Below are 17832 nucleotides of genomic sequence, written 5' to 3'. Positions count from 1 at the left end.
AAAATAGCTGAAAATTGGTTGGACAATGCCTTTGAGGGACTGAGAGTTGGGATTTGGGAGAACTAGGGTGAAAGACTGTTGTTTTTAATTATAAGCATTGCATTTGATTTTTAAAACTGTATATTATTTTGGTAAAATTACAATGCAAATAAAATCACCTACTCATAACTATGATTTTTTGATGACATATGTAAAATTGTTGAAGGACAGCAGTGAACCAAGACGCTAACACATAGGTAAGTTTCAGAAATCAATGTCAGTCACTATGTAATTAAATGCTAGGGAACAAAATATTATCAATCATGGCTACAATCTTTTGAACACTTACCCTTGCATCAGCTCATTTAATGCTCACATCAACTCTTGAGATAGGTGGTATAATATTATTACCCACATTTTATAGATGAGGTCATGAGAAGTTAAATAACTTACGTAAATTCATGCAATTTACGTAAGTAATTGGGAAGTGGAGTGGTGGACCTGAGATTAAAATCAGAATTTATCCAAAGCTCCTAATCTTGGCCACAGATCTACGCTCCAGAGAGATGAAGAGGTTGTAGGAATTCAGAGAGGGGCATTCACCCTCTTTTTCCCCCCCAGACCAAGCAGTGTGAGAAATCCCAACTGGCTGCAAGTTTCTCCATACTTCAAAGAAAATCCAAATCCAATGTAATTTGTATTGGTTCAGGCACTGGTTTGAATTTTAAAACATAATTTTATTTGAATTTCTTTTAAACTCAGTTCCTACACATTTTTGGTCAGGTTATTTTTAGATTTATCAGCACAAAACTTAAGACGCTGCCTTGAATCTTTATGAACAATAGTAATACTTAGCAGTTTTCTATCATATTTGATTGTCATAGTAACTCTATGAAACAGGCACGGCTGGTGCCACTCATCATTTCTCAGAGGGGGACACTGAAGACCATAAATGCTAAGTGGTTTTCTGGAGACTGCATGGACAATACATGACAGAGTTGTGATTAGAACTCACAACTGTGAGGACTCTCTTTCTGTCACACACATTGCCCTCACATGGTACCTGCTAATGTCATAGTGCTGAAAGGGACACATTGCTTTTGTTTCAAGCTAACACATTGGAAAATCCCATTTCTTTTAGATCTTTTTCAAATGCATTGATCCTTGAACTTGAATAAACTTGAACAAAGAATGGACTCATTTGTAAGGAATATTATTTGCTATTGGTTTCCCCATATTGTTATATTATTTAAAACATGCACACAATAAAATTTGGTAACAACTTCTAATGCTTATAGTACAACTATTATATAAAACTAAAACAAGTTTACAAGTTAATTCTGAACAATACTACAGAAACAATAAATAACACTGACTTAAAGCCAGTGTGAATACGCTATGAACTGCGGAGTGTAGTGTCTCAGGGCTCAGCCTATCTGCCCATTTTAACACACTCCATGTATGACTCGGTTCTCCACCACTCATCCTTTTCCTAACCGGTGGGGAAATCAGTTTGTCCTCTTGTTATCTATTGCTGCATAAGAAACTACACCACAAATCAGTGGCTTAAAACAACCATTGTGTTTGGCTCAAGATTTTTGGGTCAGGAGTTCAGAAGGGACATGAGTGGGTGGTACAACTCCAGGTAGCAGGGGTGGGAATGGTTAGGGCTAAAGGACCCACTTCCAAGATGGCTTCTTCACTTACAGGTCTGGTGTATTGGTGCTCCTTGGTCTCTCTCTCTCCCCACAGCTAACAACCTCTCCATCTAGCTTGACCTTCTCACTACATGGTGTTCCCAGGGTAGTCACACTTCCTACACAGCAGGTGCTTCCAAGAGGAAGGAGTGGAAGCTACCAGCTCACGGAGGGAGTGGCTACCCCCAGAATTGGCCCAGCATCAGTCACACCACATTCTACTGGCTAGAAAGTCACAGAGCCTACAAGTGGGTAGAGAAACAGACTCTCCCTACTGATGGAGGAGGAGCCAGGTCACATTGCAGAAGAGCACATGTGATGAGAGATATTGTTGCATCCATCTTAGGACTATATAAGTGTCCGTTTGGCACCAATGCCCCATCCTTTCTCGATAGCCAGAAACTTCACAATAATAATTGTTGCCAATATAATTATAAACATGTGTGCTAAACTTATAGGAAAGTCTCAATCCCAAGGAATCACCCAGAAGAATAGAACATGCTTTTATTCACATTTTTGTTATTGTTTTGAACAAAAAGCTAAGACCTTTGCTTGGGTTGAGCTCATTGTGCTTCCCCTTCCCCTTTCTCTTCCAGTGCCCTGTAAGCCATACGTTAGGATGGTGGGATTTCAAGGTGGCAGAAACTTCAACAGCATCAGTTATTGAAAGATTATGTTAATCAGAGCCTCTACACACCCATGTTGGACTTGTAACATGGGCAAAAAGGAAACATCTGTATATTAAACTATTGGAATTTAAGGGTTAATTTGTTACTGCAACATAATCTAGTTTATCCTAAGTAATATTTTTATTATTCATAACATTCTGATAGAAAATTCAAGGACTACAACATAATACAGTTTAAGTAACCCTGTTTTAATTAACACCAATATTTTTCATGGAGGAGGGCAGGCAAGGAGGACAAATAGAGAATTAAGCGGGAGAAGATGCAAAAGAAGTAGACGACATCATCACCTTTTCTGCTCTGGCAAAGTGATAATATATTTATGAAACTGAGGTGTACTTTCAAAGATGAAGTCACACCTCCAGCTTTCAAGTCTCAGGCATTTATTTGCAGACATTTGCACTTCCATTGTGTGATTCTATGATAGGGATTAAAAATTAAGGCAATTTATTTCCAGACATTTGGACTTTCATTATTATTTAATGTAAGAGATGACAAAATGGAGACAATTAGTGAAGGTTAAGTGACTTACCCATGTCACATGAATAAGTGTTAGAATAATTTTTTTGAGTGCGCTGATAGAAGTCAAGTGGTAGGTTATATTTTAGCTGCGAATTAGTCTATGTCTGAGATGTCTTGACTTATTTAAAATAAATCACTTTTTAAAGTTTTATAAAAAATTGATTTGGTCCACATTTGAGTGCCAACCTATGCTGTCATGATTAGCAATTACCCACTGATTTTGATTCTCTGATTAAAATTTTTTCAGGATTAAACATTAACCAGTTGTAGGTGTGTGGACAAATTATCAACTGAATTCAAATTGCCTCAAAGAACCAGATTGAAAACTGGCTGGTCTGGTGAATGACTGAATTAGATGGCTCCATGGCAATTAAACTGACTTCTCAGACAGCAATATACACAAACAGATCAACTAGATTCAGAGTGGTGCAGTTAAGCCATATAAACACAGTCTTCCAATAGCCTCCCCGGTGAGACACTGTTTTTCATTTAACTTGAATGATGTTTTTGAGACTTTGGGTGCTTTATAATTTCCTTTTAATATGGGGTCAGAGTGAGATAATCCTTAGAGTCTAGATTAATGAATTTATATCATTCTGGACAAAAGGTTCTGAGCTTTATCATTTTTTCTGTACTATTCGACCTTTTTTTAAAGAACTGGTTGAGGATAGATATTGATACTGATTAAAATCATAGATGACAGGAAGACAGGAAGGTGGGAAGGAAACTGAATCAGGATCTGATACAATCTTGGCAGGTCAGAATGAACTCTAACAAAATGAAAAATTCAAAAAGTAAATCCGAGTCCCTTGTTTTAGGACTAATCCTCCCATCCTCCAAAGATGGGTTGATTATCAGAATATTTGAAGGACCTGGAAATTTTAGCTAATTATAGGGTCAATATTAATCAATAATAAGATCTATGACTTCTAAAAATAGGTTAAAATGATCTTAGGATGCGTTAATGGAAGAATAGCTTTTAAAATAACAGGAATAAAGGGAAGCTAGAGTCCAATACTACTCTGACATTATCAGAGTATAGCTGGATGGTATATTTAGTTCTCAAATCGTGTTCTGATAGGTATGATCAGGAAGGCATGGGAAATGAGCACCAAATTCAACTCACAATACCTGAAAGAACCAGGAATATGTACTTTAAGAAGGTCCAGGGAGAATGATAACTATTTTCAGATAGTTTGAAGTGTTCTCATGTGGAAGATGGAATAATTTGGCCCCATGAAGTAGAACCTGGATTGTGGACCAAGGCTGCAAGGATGTAGCTTTGGTGTTACCTTAGGGAAGAACTTTTACGTAGGCTGCCTTGGCAAATAGTAAAGTCAAGGACTAGTTGTGCCAGGTGCTGGGTCATCCTGTCCTGGGAGTTGGTGGAGCAGGGATTACAAAATGATGGCCCATGGGCAAATTTGTTCTTTTGACATATTTTCTTTAGAGAGTGTGTTAAGGAATTTTGACTCAGTGACTAATATTTTTTTAAAAAGATCAAAGCGTCTGTACAAAGGTTGGTGTCTGCTGTTTTACTTGAAAAATTGTAGATCTGACAACTAACCATGGGCTTCCATTGTTGGAGGTAACAATCAGCCCAGAAAGAGAATCTGCTCTCTCCTTTTGACACTGTGGATACTCTCTGGTTCTTCATAGCCTCCAGCACTCCCTGTTACGTTCCCCACATAGAGGAAGAAGACAATTTTATCATTTATTCTCTTTCTTGAGTTTCTGCTTTACTTACACCTGGCCCACCTCAATTTGTAACTTATTTGCGTGGCCTCTCTGGGCCCTCAGCTTGTTATTCCTGTTGGACACATTGATTGACTGGGTTGGAGAATGGGACGTATTTAGAAATCAATGGTTTTCAAATTTTATTTTTTATTTGAAGGACTCCCTACTCCTCCACACCCACAATTCCGGGTAACATCTTACACCAAATCCCAATTTGTAAAACGTGATAGAGATGCTATTATAACCTCTACTTCATCATCCTACATCTCCCTTGCAATAAGAAATAGGATTTTAGGGCTCTGCTGAACTGCTTTGAACAAGATAAAATTTGAAATTCTCTTCTAAAAGAGGAAGATGCTAACATATAAATGGTAGCTCTTCCAAACACTCTGGAGTATTGGTTTAAAGAAAAACTCCACTTCTCAGTTAAAAATAAAGATTTGTAAAGGAAGGATCACAAACTAGTGGGAATATCTGGGTTTTAGTCCTGGCTTGGACGTTAACCAGTTGGAGAAGCTTCAGGCTTGTCCCTGGAATCTCAACTATTAAGACCCCAGGGGGCATTTTAGAGATCAGCTGGTCCACACTCGTCACTGTGTAGATAAGGGAATGAAAGACTAGAAGATGAAATGCTTTGTTCAAGGAAAACACAGTTGATTGGTGTCAGAGAAAGCACTTGAACTCAAGAATGACCTCCAATTGGACTCTCTCAATCATGTTCCTTTCTTCCCTGATAGACAATTATTGAGACTTTTTCTGCACAATAGGTTTTAATTGCTTTGCTATTCTTCTGTTCTCCGAGGGGTGCTTTCTCATGTTGATTCTCTGAGGTGTCCTGACAAGCTAACATCCATTAAGATATTCTTCAGTTGGGGGGGGCTGCTCTCCCTTTTCAGGGGGAATGGAAAATGGAAAATTGTTTTGTCTTACCTGTTTTTCTCTCAGGCAATAAGTTCTTTATTGCTAAATGGGACACGCTTGCCATAGAGAAGATGGAAAACACAACATTTTCAGTACAGATAATGGCAAACCAATTAGATAAACTCCAGCAATTGGGTTGTTATTCAGACATGAATCTCCTTGTCTAACTGCTGTTTACTCATTTCTAGACCTGGCTTCACTCTTATCCTCTCCTGAACCCACAAGGCTTTGAAATTACTGGAAATGGCAGGAATTCAATTGCACTCATTTTCAAAATTTCCTTGATTTGGATTTAAGAGCATGAAGCCCATTTATAGATGGAGATGTGATTACAAACATGTCAATGGGAATCATAAAGGGAAATTGGCAAAACCAATTTAAAAATACCCAAAAAGAGTTCTGAAGAGTGTTTTTTTTTTTTAAACCTTTCTGAGGAATCTTGAACTTCAAACCTACCTTTGCCTCACAAAGCATTATCTGAAAAATATTCAGTAGCTAGACATACCTATTCTAAGATACCTAACATACCTATTCTAAGTCACACTAAGGCACATTTGTAGTCTCTGTAAGCTAAGTATTGAATAAAATTTATTTTGGAGCAGTAATTTGAGGAGTGAGAAGTTACATTCTAGATAGATTTTTGAATCTTAACAGGAAATTATTTTAAGAGCTCTATCTTTCTGAAATCCATGAAAATGTGGTCAGGATTAAATCAATATGACTTGCATTTTTATTTTCTTTAATTGGAGGTTAAGGTCTTTCCTTTTGGATTACAGACAGACTTGATCTTTCTCATGGCTTTATTATATAGTTCCTTAAAATTAAAAAGAGGTGCCCGACTCAGGTTCTCCTCTTGCCACGTCAAACAGGAGCTGTTTCCTGGTAACCTCACCCGGCAGCTTGCAGGACGAGGTCTTGGCTGTGAGATAGTGCCTAGTTTGGCTTGAGGTTTTAGGAGCTTACCATGCTCATCATTCTGAGTCAAAATTTGACGCCTCGCTTTAAAACACACTGCCTAGCACAAAGCAATGTCCAATTGAAACAAAATTCATGCCACCATTTTAATTTTGTAAGTTCATGTATGCACTGTGAATTTTGATACCCTTTGAGAGAGGGTCTGAGAAACAGATTAGAGGGAGGAAAAGTGAAGAAACGTTAATCTTTCTCATAAGAAATAATGATAAGGATGGCCAAATTACTCTGGTAAAATATGGATGAGTAGAACACATTGACTAGATTGGTTTTCTCTGGACCTCTGATCCTCTTCCTACATTAGTTACTCCTTCTCTATCTCCTGTGCTGGTCCCTGGTTATCTTCCTGACTTCTAAATCTTAGAGTGCCCTAGGGCTCAGTCCCACACAATTTCTCTTCTTTACCTACACTCCTTTCTTAGGGAATCTCAATTAGTCTTCTGGCATCGAATAACAGTATGTGAATGACTCCCAATTTATATCTCCAACTCTGATTCTCTCTCTCTCCCTGTCTGTCTGTCTGTCTCTCTCTCTCTCTCTCTCTCGTTCCTCATCTAATCCATCAGCAAATGCATCAACAAATTTGAAGACTCTACCTTTGCAATATAAACCCAAATCTGACTTGTTCCTCTCTGACTCTACCACTTGGCTACACTGGCCCACGCCACTGGCCTTTCCCTTCTGGAATATTGCAATTGCCTTGCACTGATCTCCCTGGTTTCCAATTGTTCCCCATCACTTCCACCCCATAGTCTATTATTTGTCCAGCCCAGAGGCAGAGAAATCCCATTGCATTCAGAGTCAATCTAAACTTCTTTTTTTGTTTTTTTTTGAAACAGAATCTCACTCTGTTACCCTGGGTAGAGTTCAGTGGTGTCATCATAGCTCACTGCAACCTCAAACTCCTGGGCTCAAGTGATCCTGCCTCAGACTCCTGAGTAGCTGGGGCTACAGGAGTGTACCACCATGCCCAGCTAATTTTTCTATTTTTAGTAGAGATGGGGTGTCTGTCTTATGTAGGTTGGTCTCGAACTCCTGAGCTCAAGCAGTCCTCCTGCCTCAGCCTCCCATAGTGCTAGGATTACAGGCGTGAGCCACCGTGCTCGGCCCCAGAGTCAATCCAAACTTGTTACACTGACCTGTAATATCATCCATGGTCTTGTTCCTTGTTCCTCTCTGACCTCATCTCTTTTCCCCAGCCCCGTGGCTCCCTCCTTTGCAGCCTTACTGGTGTTCTTGCTGTTCCTAGGACATCCCTAGCGTACCCTGGACTCCAGGCCTTTTCCTTCGCTGCTTCCTCTGCCTGGAATGCCCTTTCTCCAGATGCTCACATGGATTCCTTTCTTACCTCCTTCAGGTCTATATTTAAATGCCACCTTACCAGAGTAGCCAACCCTGGATGCTTTTTATGAAGCAGAAATAGAAATACCCCTCCTACGGCTCTCCCTCTTCCCACACTCCACTCCACTCATCCTACTCACTCACCGCCAGCCATGTAACTGCTGGTCCTTGGTTTTTTGCTTCTCTCCTCATCCTCATTAGTATACAAACTTCGTGGTAGGAGGATTTTGTTTTGTTCACTGTTGTATCTCAGCACCCAGAATAGTGCCCATAGTTTGGGCTCAGTAAATACTTGCTGAATGACTAAATGGTTTGCCAGCAATCGAGTACCTAAGGGAGTTACAATGTGAGTTTAATAAACATACACAAAATGTTCATTTATAGAAGATATAATAGAGGCATTTTAGTTATATTCCTTTTGCATCTTGGGGAAGGTTTGGAAAGGAATCAGGTGAGGCAGGTCAGGAGAAATTTGCCCTACAATCATCTAACATTTTCCCAGGAAGTTCTAAAAGTTTGCCAGTCCACTATTTGAGTCTTCATCTTGTGAGTTATAAGGATAATACAAAACCACCCCTTTCCTCTCCTCTATAGTAGGACTTGTTAGAATTCTCCCAAAGAAAGTTAAAACTCCCTGGAGATCTCTGGGCTTGCTGGAAACGTGCCTTCCAGAGTATTCCTGTTTCTCCTTTAGTAAGAAGCGTGAACAGAAGCCATCATTCAGAAATGTGCATCTAAGGAAAAAAATCTGGCTTACTCATGGGCAGCTTTCCCTGTTCCCTTCTGAAGCTGTAGTAAATAATTCTCCTCTGTTCCCCACAAATAGTTAATTATAGCACTAGCAGCAGCTCTTTGAGGCGGGAAGCCAGGCGCATCTGCAATGCCCAGAGGAGATGCTGAAAGTCTTCCCTGTGGCATACTAAAAGCAGCAGATTCGGGCAGATGAACCTTTCCCACAGGTTGGGACATGCATGAAGACACCTTTCTCCTGCTTCTTTCTCCCCTCCATCACATTTCTCCTTCTTCTAATGCTCCAAGTCACTCTCAAAATGCACCACCCACGTACAGTTTACACCTGCTGACCTTCGACGTGGTGTCTAGAAAATGGATTTGGTTGCCAGATGGGAGGCTAAGTCAGAAAGCACTTCTTTTAAGCTGCTACATTTGTTGCAATTTGTTATGCAGTAATAGAAAAGTAAAGCACAGTGACAAATGCTTCACCTGTCTCACGGCATTCGATCTTCCCTTTGACCCTACAAGCTAATTCCTACTATCATCCCATTTTGTAGATGAGGGAACTGAGTCCTCAAAGTTTAGGTGCTAACCTGCCTAAGGTCACAAAGCTGGCCCGGGGCAGAGCAGGAATCACACCACGGCTGTCTGACCCCTGGGCTGCTCCCCTACACCTGAGTTCTTCAAGCTCAGTGCTATTGACATTTTGTGCCAGATAATTCTTTGTTGTGGAGGATGCCTTGTGCCTTCAGGATATTTAGCAGCATCCTAGGCTGTGACCCACTAGATGCCAGGGGCACCTGCCAATTGTGACAATCTACACATTGTCAAATGATCCCTAGGAGCAAAGCCACCCCCTGCTGAGAACCACTGTCCTATGTGTTAAGCCTCATTGTATCCCTGGACTTCAAGAGAGAATGCCCATTCATGGGCCTGGGAGTAAACTGGAACTTTTTTTTTACATCTCCAGAAGTGCCACCATCAGCCTGAGCTCTTCCTAAGGGCATTGAAGGGGCCTTTTTGACCTGTGTCACCAAGCCTGGAAATGGGAAGTAATGAGGTCTGAGTGGGAGACAACGGGGGTCACGAGGTAGAGTGGATCAGGTAGAGTGGATCAGAGCATACTTCCCGCCTGCAAGCTCCTTTAGTGTTTGGCTCACCTGGGCTCTCAGGTGCACGTGGAGCTGATCCACACAGAGAGCCGACTTCCAGAAAATGCCTCCTGAATCAAATGTGACTTTGCCTCCTTCTTCGAAGACTATTTGAGCAAAATGGGCGTGCCAGTTGTAGTAAAAACTGTGGTCCTCCCCCAATCCCATCCCAGATTTCCTTTTTGGAGCCATCACACCTTTCCTCCAGCTGCTAGCCGTGGTCCAGAATGTGTTTGTCACTGAGAATTGCCTTTGGTAGCAAGAGGTGACTTGCCTAAGGCTGTGCTCCCTTGCTCCCTTCCAGGGAATGCCTCCTGCCAAAAACTGGTCAACATGGGGACACAAATGCCTGTTCCCTCTGCCTCACATTGGGGTAACTCTGAAGGGCCATCCCTGCCTCCAGGTCTCCTGTGGGATTGACGGGGGGACTCTGTCGCAAGCACATTGCAGGGCTTTGCCCTGTGCTGCCATCTGCACTCCCTGAGAAACCTGCTCGCCACTCCCCATCTCAGAGTCTGTTTCCAGGAAATCCAAGCGAAGACTCCACCTTCGTTTACTTTTTCATAGAGGAATCACACCTTAGGGCTTGAATTCTAAAGTGCATAAAGTGGAAATTGTGCGTGGTTTAAATTAACTTTGAAAATTCCTTTGGGAAGTTAGAAACCGATATTGCATCTCAGGGCATCAGAAATGTGGAATTTCCCTTTCGCAATGGAATCTGGTCTTGTCCCCTTGTTCCTACAGTACATGAAGGAGTCAACTTGTGTTTAGGAAATATTTTGTACCAGAAGTGTTTTCTTTAAATGTTATAGTCTCTCACCCAGAAAGGTGCCACTGTGAGCGTCTCCAGCACACGAGCTCTTCGGGGCATAAGCGAACGAGCAGGATGCTGAGCCGAAGCGCCCACCTTTGAATCTCCCTCTCCTTTTCTCTGTTTATAACTGAGCTCATTGAATTCACAGTTACCTAAACTTGCAATGTTACTCCACTTCTTTTTATTATATTATTTTAATTTAGAGAACCCAATTATTAATTAGCGAGAATAATTTTTTTAAAGACCCACAAGTTCATTAGCAATATCAATCCTCACTTAGCTTTTCAGACTCACTTAAATCAGACTTCACACTGAGAGGAGTCATGAGTTTTATTTTTTCCCCATCAATTCTGGCTGTGTGGCCCCAGGGAAGTCACTGACCGTCTCTGGGTCTATTTCATCTCAATGGTAAAATTGTATTTTAAAGCTTCAAGGCAAAGGACTGAATCAGTGTTTCTTTAGGACTCTTCCTGCTCTATCTTTCTCTTTGTGCAGAGGAGCAGGGAAAATTAATTTACGAAATACGAAGTAGTGACAGCCGCACTGTGTAGTGGTTAAGACACCTTACAAACCATGAGACTTCTGACAAGTCACAAACCACCCCGGTCCAACTTATGCCACAAAGAAATGAGAATATGAAGAAATAGTAGCCACAAATGCCCTCAAGAATAAAGGTTCTACAAAAATACAAAATACTATGATTACTTTGTAATATTAATAATAAACTTACCAAGTCTATGTTTCTTAATAAGTAAAATATAATCAAATCTGCATTTTTCTTTTCCTTCAAGGAGGTATTTGAAGATAAATTGGAGAATTCCTATACATTTCTTAGAGCAGCATCTCAAAATCTCAAACCTTAACATTTTAGAGATAACAAGTATATGGCTAAAAACCAGCCTATTCTTTGGGTATAAAATCCTTTTAAAAAGGTACTAAAACTATCTAATTTCTTTTTAACTAACCCCCTACCCAGGCTGAGACTTTGAGGGCACCCCAAATTCTATCAGTTACCCACTGGAGGAAGGTTTGGTCAAGACAAAAGAGGAGGATGTTTTTCTCCATGATGTTTTCAATCTGAACGTAGACTTTCCATAAGGTAATGGTGCTTTTCCTTCTCTTCCCTAACTTTTAATCTAAATATCAAACAGTTAATGAATATAAATCAAAAGAAAGGACAGTTTGGCCACAATAAATACAAATCACACCAACCATATCCAGTTAACTTTTAAAGAGTAGGAAAATTCTCTTTTGCTCTGGTGGTATTGTTCTGGGAGATTTTTGAAGTGACTGTATTATCCAGTGACACTAACTTTTGTGGGTTATTGAAGTAGCTTGAAAACTCCACAAACATATTCAAAAATAGATCTTTGAAGAAAAAAAGAATAGATCACTCCTGGATTATGCAGCTGCCTTCCATGGTTATTGGAAATGTGGATGCATTTGGATGAGAAAGAAGCCAGAAAGATACAGCTCCCAAATATAGAACACAAAGGAAACACCATGCATTCTTTGAGATGGGGGAACCAAAGAAAATTTTTATTGGACTGATAGGAGTTTCTGACTTGTAAAATTAGAACAGGTTGAAAAATGATTTTGAAGAATAACTGTATAGGCTAGTAAAATTGCTTAGAAAAGGAAATACATGTTTGTAATGCTCAAATCAAATAATGTCTTTCAACAAGTGAAACTCAGGTTATTTATTTATTTTATTTTATTTGTTTAATTTTCTTTTTATTTCAGCATATTATGGGGGCACACATGTTCAGATTACATATGTTGCCTTTGCCCCATCTGAGTCAGAGCTTCAAGTGTGCCCATCCCCCAGACGGTGCGCGCCGCACCCATTAGGTGTGTTTTGATTAAATTATTTGGCTGCCAGATAACTAGTGTGTGTTGTTCATAGAATGATGTGAGTCCTTATGTTTTTAAAAAGATTTCATTTCAATTCTCTTTTTCAGATGTGCATGTGTGGTTGGCCAGCACGTTGAAACAAATATCTTAAATAAATCTATTTTCCAGGAGCTTTTCAAGTACTTGTAGAATTTATGAGGTTTTGATATGCTGACCATGGACCACAGTCAGGTTTGGTGTCAAGGTTTGTTGATGCTGCCCTAGCTAAAGTTTAACACATCTCACAGAGGTTTTGAGCAGAGAATATTTGTTTTTAAGCCTGCTATGGAGAAGGCATTTTTCGTTTTATTATTGTATCTCAACATTGGGTTTATTTATTATATCTTCAAATTATTTTAGCTATCAAAACTTTCTAGACACATGATCCTTGCTTTGGTGATTGTACCATGATTGAGAATGTGACCAGGAACATAGTATATTGGACTTTAAAAATTAAAAACTTGTTCCTGGATTCTTAGTGATAAAAATTGGAAGTAATGGAATAGTAGGTAATTGGTTTCTGTTACCCACAATTAAGAATGTATCTAAAGGAGAAACTACAGAGAAGACTATATAGTACTTCTGTTTCCCAATGGATGCACATTTTAGGATAGGGATAAAAATATAAGATAAGGAAAACAATACGATTTCATGAATTGAAGCCCTGAAGACAAGTTATTAATCATTCATTCATTCAATAGTCATTTACTGAGCCTATACTATGTATTCAGAAATGCACCATGCAAAGATATTACAGAAATAAACAAGACACAATTTTTGCTTTTTAACATCTAAATGATGACACTCAGCTGCCTGCTAACCTTTTAGTAGAGAGAATTGGAAAGAGAAGAAAACACCTTCAAAACAGCCTACAATAGAATCTGTTCTCTTAGTTATTTCCCTGCATGAACAAAGACGAATATATTGAACGTAGCACTTTATGATCCCTTTCTAGACTTTTTTCTCCTGTTTTCCTTTAAACATAAAAATTAGCTACTAAATGAGAGACAAACATCATAAAAATTTCTGTTCTGAAGCCAGAACACAACAAGAAGCTATCTTGGTTCTCTTTTACTTTTTTATTTCTTGGGTAGATAGCAAATCCTGGTGGTTTCTTTGGTCAGAAAGCTACTCAGGTAGGTCCATTGCTGAGATCCTGTATCAGCTCAGAGCATCCTGCACTGGGCTTTCCATTCCCCTTTGTAAGTCTGTGGACAATGAGTGAAAGAGGCAGGGAAGTAGTCTAGACACAGGAAGGAGAAGGCAGCCGGGGCTGCCGGCATGGGTAAAGTCGAAGAGACCGTATGTTTCAGAGAATGATGGAACAACTTATTCTTAAGTCTTAACTCTGTAAAGCATAACTTACAGCATCTATGTGAGAGAAAAGCATGGATCAGCAATTCTTCTAGCTATTTTTTCCTTCCCTTTTCCTATACTTTTATTTACTTTTCTTTTTGCAACCTGGTTGAATGTGCTTGGGAACCCCAAAATTGTAGTATTCCAACACTAGACATATTTGCCCTTTTGTTTAATATCTGTAAACCCACAGGCAGAATCCTTATATTGCTACTTTTGCACTGTCTAATCGTCAATGATTTTTGTTTAAGAATAGTTGCCACTATATTTTGCTATCCAGCAGATGCCAGAATTAGACCACCACAAGAACATCATGCAGAAAAGACTCAGGCCTTAATCGAATATTTTGGATTGAGGAAGTCATCGTTAGCAGTTTTCTTTTTTTTGCAAAGAATTATAAGATTTTTTCTTTTCCTGGAACGAGTTTATTGTTGACAAAGATCCCTGACATTTAACCTTGACAAGGCAGAGAAAAGGTACACAAGACACTGTCTCCTTTAGTTTCCCTGCTATTTTCTGTTGGCCTTCATGGGTAGGGCACATGGTCACCTCCACCAGGCAGAGGCAATTGGCTACCAGGGCCCTTATTATGGGTAGTGAAGGGGGAAGGGACACCCCTTTTAGTGATAATACATAATATTTCAAGGAGGAAGACAAATGATTTAAAATCACCAGTGCCTGATCATTTTTTTCTGGGCGGGAGAGGGGGTAACAACCTAACCTGTCTCATTTTCTTCTCTTTTGGAAATGTCACTTTACACTTTAAGAATCAGCACATCAGAGATCATTTCAAGAGGTGCTAGCACGAGAAAATCTTAGCCCACTCCCAATTAGGCTCTCTGACCCAATTAGTGGCTTTTGAGTCCCTCAGTTCTCTTTCTCAGCCAAGCCTTTTAAACATCTCTTTCCTTTTGCCCCATCCTCCCAGTTTATTTTATTTTTTTATGTTTTTAAAAATCATTTTATATATTTACTTATTTATTTATTTTTCAGAGATAGAGGTCTCACTGTGTTGCCCAGGCTGGTCTTCAACTCAGCCTCAAGCAATCCTCATGCCTCAGCCTCCCAAAGTGCTGGGATTACAGGCATGAGCCACTGAGCCTGGCTCCCTGAAGTTTATTTTATGTTTCTTTCTGAGTAATCTTGAGGCAATGCCTTTAATTATGGAAGAAAAGAAACCAATGGGACTTTTAAGAAAATATGTAAATAAAAGGAAAACAATTGGCCATAGAAAGCAAGAACATGGAGTGGGGTTGAAGTGTAGGAAAAACCAGTGTTACAGTGCACTAGAGTGGTCTTTATCTACTGGTTCCCACCTTGGATTCACAGGTGAGACAGACAAGATCCCTGTCCACATGCTACCCAACAGTATTCCCAGGCAATGAATTGGTGCGGCCAGGGCCCAAGCTGTTATCACACAGAAAAGAGGGCTTCTCCCTTAGGTAGTGGTGCCAGCTTCCACAAAAGACCCTTTAAGGACGCTGACATTGGCTGGCAGCACAGGTGGCTTGGCTATTACTGCAAAAGCAAAGATAAAGCGGCTTCTCAGAGCAGCAAGTCCACTCCTGGGAACGTGGGAACCCCTGGGTTGAGGAGTTAAAGAAAAATTGCTGGTGGCCGGTCAGTTGTTTCATCTACTTTCCTAATTAAAGCCCAAATTAAACCTAGGGAAGTGTTCACATGAAAAGCCCTGCAACAATGAATTTCCAGATTCCATCAGCTCAAAAGAAGTCTCTTGCACAAATCCCTAACTCAAACAACTGACCCATTTTTCACCACCCTGTCCCCAAGAGTCCTGGGTAGAGGTTGCACGGCCTTCAACGTACAGAGAGCAACTTGCATGGGCTGTTACTCACTCTCCCTCTTAGTGAGATGCCTGAAAGAAGTCAGAATCTATCCAACTGGATGTGTGTTTATGGGGATGGTGGAAGATATGATCACCAGCATTTCTATTCTGAAAAGCAGGGAGTGCAAACACTGGAGGAAGACTCTTTTGTGGCTAAGATGATACATTTGGTTGGGGAAAAGTGAATAGGACCTGGAGTCCAAGAGTAAGGTAAAGAATGGATATAACAAAATGCAGGTTGCAAGCATCAAGAAGACAGTTGGGGCAGGAGGGTAAATTAGGGCAGTGCTAGGAAATACAGGATGAGAAGGAAGGTCGAGACGGTCTCGTGGCTGCACTCATGCATAGACACTGAGTGTCCGCTGCCTGCTGGGAGCTGATCACTTACTGGCCCACTCATTTTCCCATTCACAATATGGGGCATGGCAGCCTCCTCAGCGCATGTGGATTCGCTAGTAGAAACTTTCCATAAAACGACTCATTAAACCGCTTGGTGTCTTCCCATCCATCACAGGCCAAAACACGTTTCCAGGCAACCCCAAGTCCTCGTGCAATAACGTACCAGAAGATAGCCAGGGAAAGGTGATATCCCTGTTTGCTTCCCCCAGGCCTACAAAGGGGCCTAGGGTCATTTATCACAGACAGAGAAGCAGCGTCCCTGGTGCCACTCTGCAAAGCATCCATTTGGCTTCTCATGATACAGGAAGTGCCTCTACTTCAAATCCCCCTGCCTATCCAACCCCCCCCCCCACACTCATCATGGGGTCAGCAGTGGCAGCAGAGGTTGGGAGTGAAAACTCACCCTGGGGTCTCGCCCCAGCTGCTGCCTGTGGTGTAGGCTGCGTCTTCTTTTGGCCTTTGCAAGGCCATTGTGGTAAAAGTGGTACAGGCCTTCCGCGAACGGGAGCTGCAGAGAGTCAAACAGACACAGGCATGGTTAGCGTCTGGGCTTGGCCCAGGGACAGGGACACCAAGGCTGGGGCTGCACGCAGGGGCTTCCTGGGGCGGGGAGGCATGTGAGAGAACCACTGGCAAGCCTCCTGCCAGACTCGGCCCTCTGTTTCCCCGTCACTGTGCTCCTTTCCCTTCTCCTTGCCCTTGCTGACGCCGTGCCTTCTCCTCCCCCTCCCCAGATACCTTCTGTCCTTTCCCCCATTTCTTTAGTTTCTGTCCATCCTTTGATTCCTTCTCCTTTTCTATGGAGACTTGTCTTTACATCCATGCTCACAGCAAACTCTCCCTTCTCCTCTCTTTGGACCAGTGTTTCCACTCCATGTGTCATCGGGTCACTCCACAATCACGTTGTGACCTAGTCTTGTCTCCACAGGGATTATCTGCCTTGTGTCTTGGGCTTTCTCTGTGAGGCCTCAGTGCCTCTTATCAGGCTGAGCACAGTATGACCATCCACATGCAGAAAGTGCCTACTGGACAACAGGCCAGGTTTCCCTCTCTTTTCCCATCCCCAGGATCCTGGAATCAGGTATGGCTGTCACAGCCTATCAGAGCAGCCACCACAGTGAGAGCCCATCTTTGGCACAGGGCCTGCAAGAATCTTGGAGAACCACAAGAGGACTGTCATTGGTTTGTGGTCCAAGGTAATGTGGAGGGGAAGAACCTTGACCTAGGAGTCAGGAGACCTGGATGTGTCTTGTTTCTGTTGCCATCTGACAGTGTGACTTTGGGCAAGTTATTTCCCCTCTGGACCGCTTTTTCTGTTTATAGAGAATATAGGGCCCCAAAGTTCCCAAATCTCTTTCATTTTTCCACATCTTCATATCAACGAAAATATGTCATTTGCGATTCTTAACCTGGTTAGTGAATTTAAATAAATCCTTGAAAATTATAGACAAAATAGTGCACATATGTACCTTTTGGGGAAGAGGACACACGGCTTTCATCAGATTCTCAGAGAGGTCCTGAAACCAAAATGAATTTCACCACTCAAAGTATTTGTGATTGAAATTTTGTGTGTGTGTGTTGTCACGCAGTATTTGAAAGGAAAGAAAAGGTGATGTGGATGATTTGAAAGTAAGGTTTTCCAACACAGCTGGGGTCACTTTGAGATTTTTAGATCAAGTAGAGCCTGAGTGTGGCTCAGATATTTCTTAAATAATGGTTATTCTTATTATCTTATTTTTAATATAAAGAAAATATATAGTAAATCTGGAGAACAGAAAAAAACATG

General features: G+C 41.0%; 1 protein-coding gene across 3 annotated transcripts in view; it reads right to left on the bottom strand.

Annotated features, from left to right (window-relative positions):
- PCSK2 (proprotein convertase subtilisin/kexin type 2) overlaps positions 1–17832 on the bottom strand; it is a 191608-nt gene that overhangs the window by 150107 nt on the left and 23669 nt on the right. For 2 of the 3 annotated variants that reach the window (XM_069495994.1, XM_069495993.1), the window contains one exon: positions 16450–16554. The exons of the other annotated variant lie outside the window; for it this stretch is intronic. In XM_069495994.1, coding sequence (XP_069352095.1) covers positions 16450–16554 — 105 coding nt within the window. The remainder of the gene's footprint in view (positions 1–16449; positions 16555–17832) is intronic. 3 annotated transcript variants of the gene reach the window in all.

This window comes from Eulemur rufifrons, chromosome 20, assembly GCF_041146395.1.
Source record: "Eulemur rufifrons isolate Redbay chromosome 20, OSU_ERuf_1, whole genome shotgun sequence".
Lineage (NCBI taxonomy): Eukaryota > Metazoa > Chordata > Mammalia > Primates > Lemuridae > Eulemur > Eulemur rufifrons.
The sequence above is the reverse complement of the archived record's forward strand: the minus strand, read 5'-3'. Positions and strand labels throughout refer to the sequence as shown.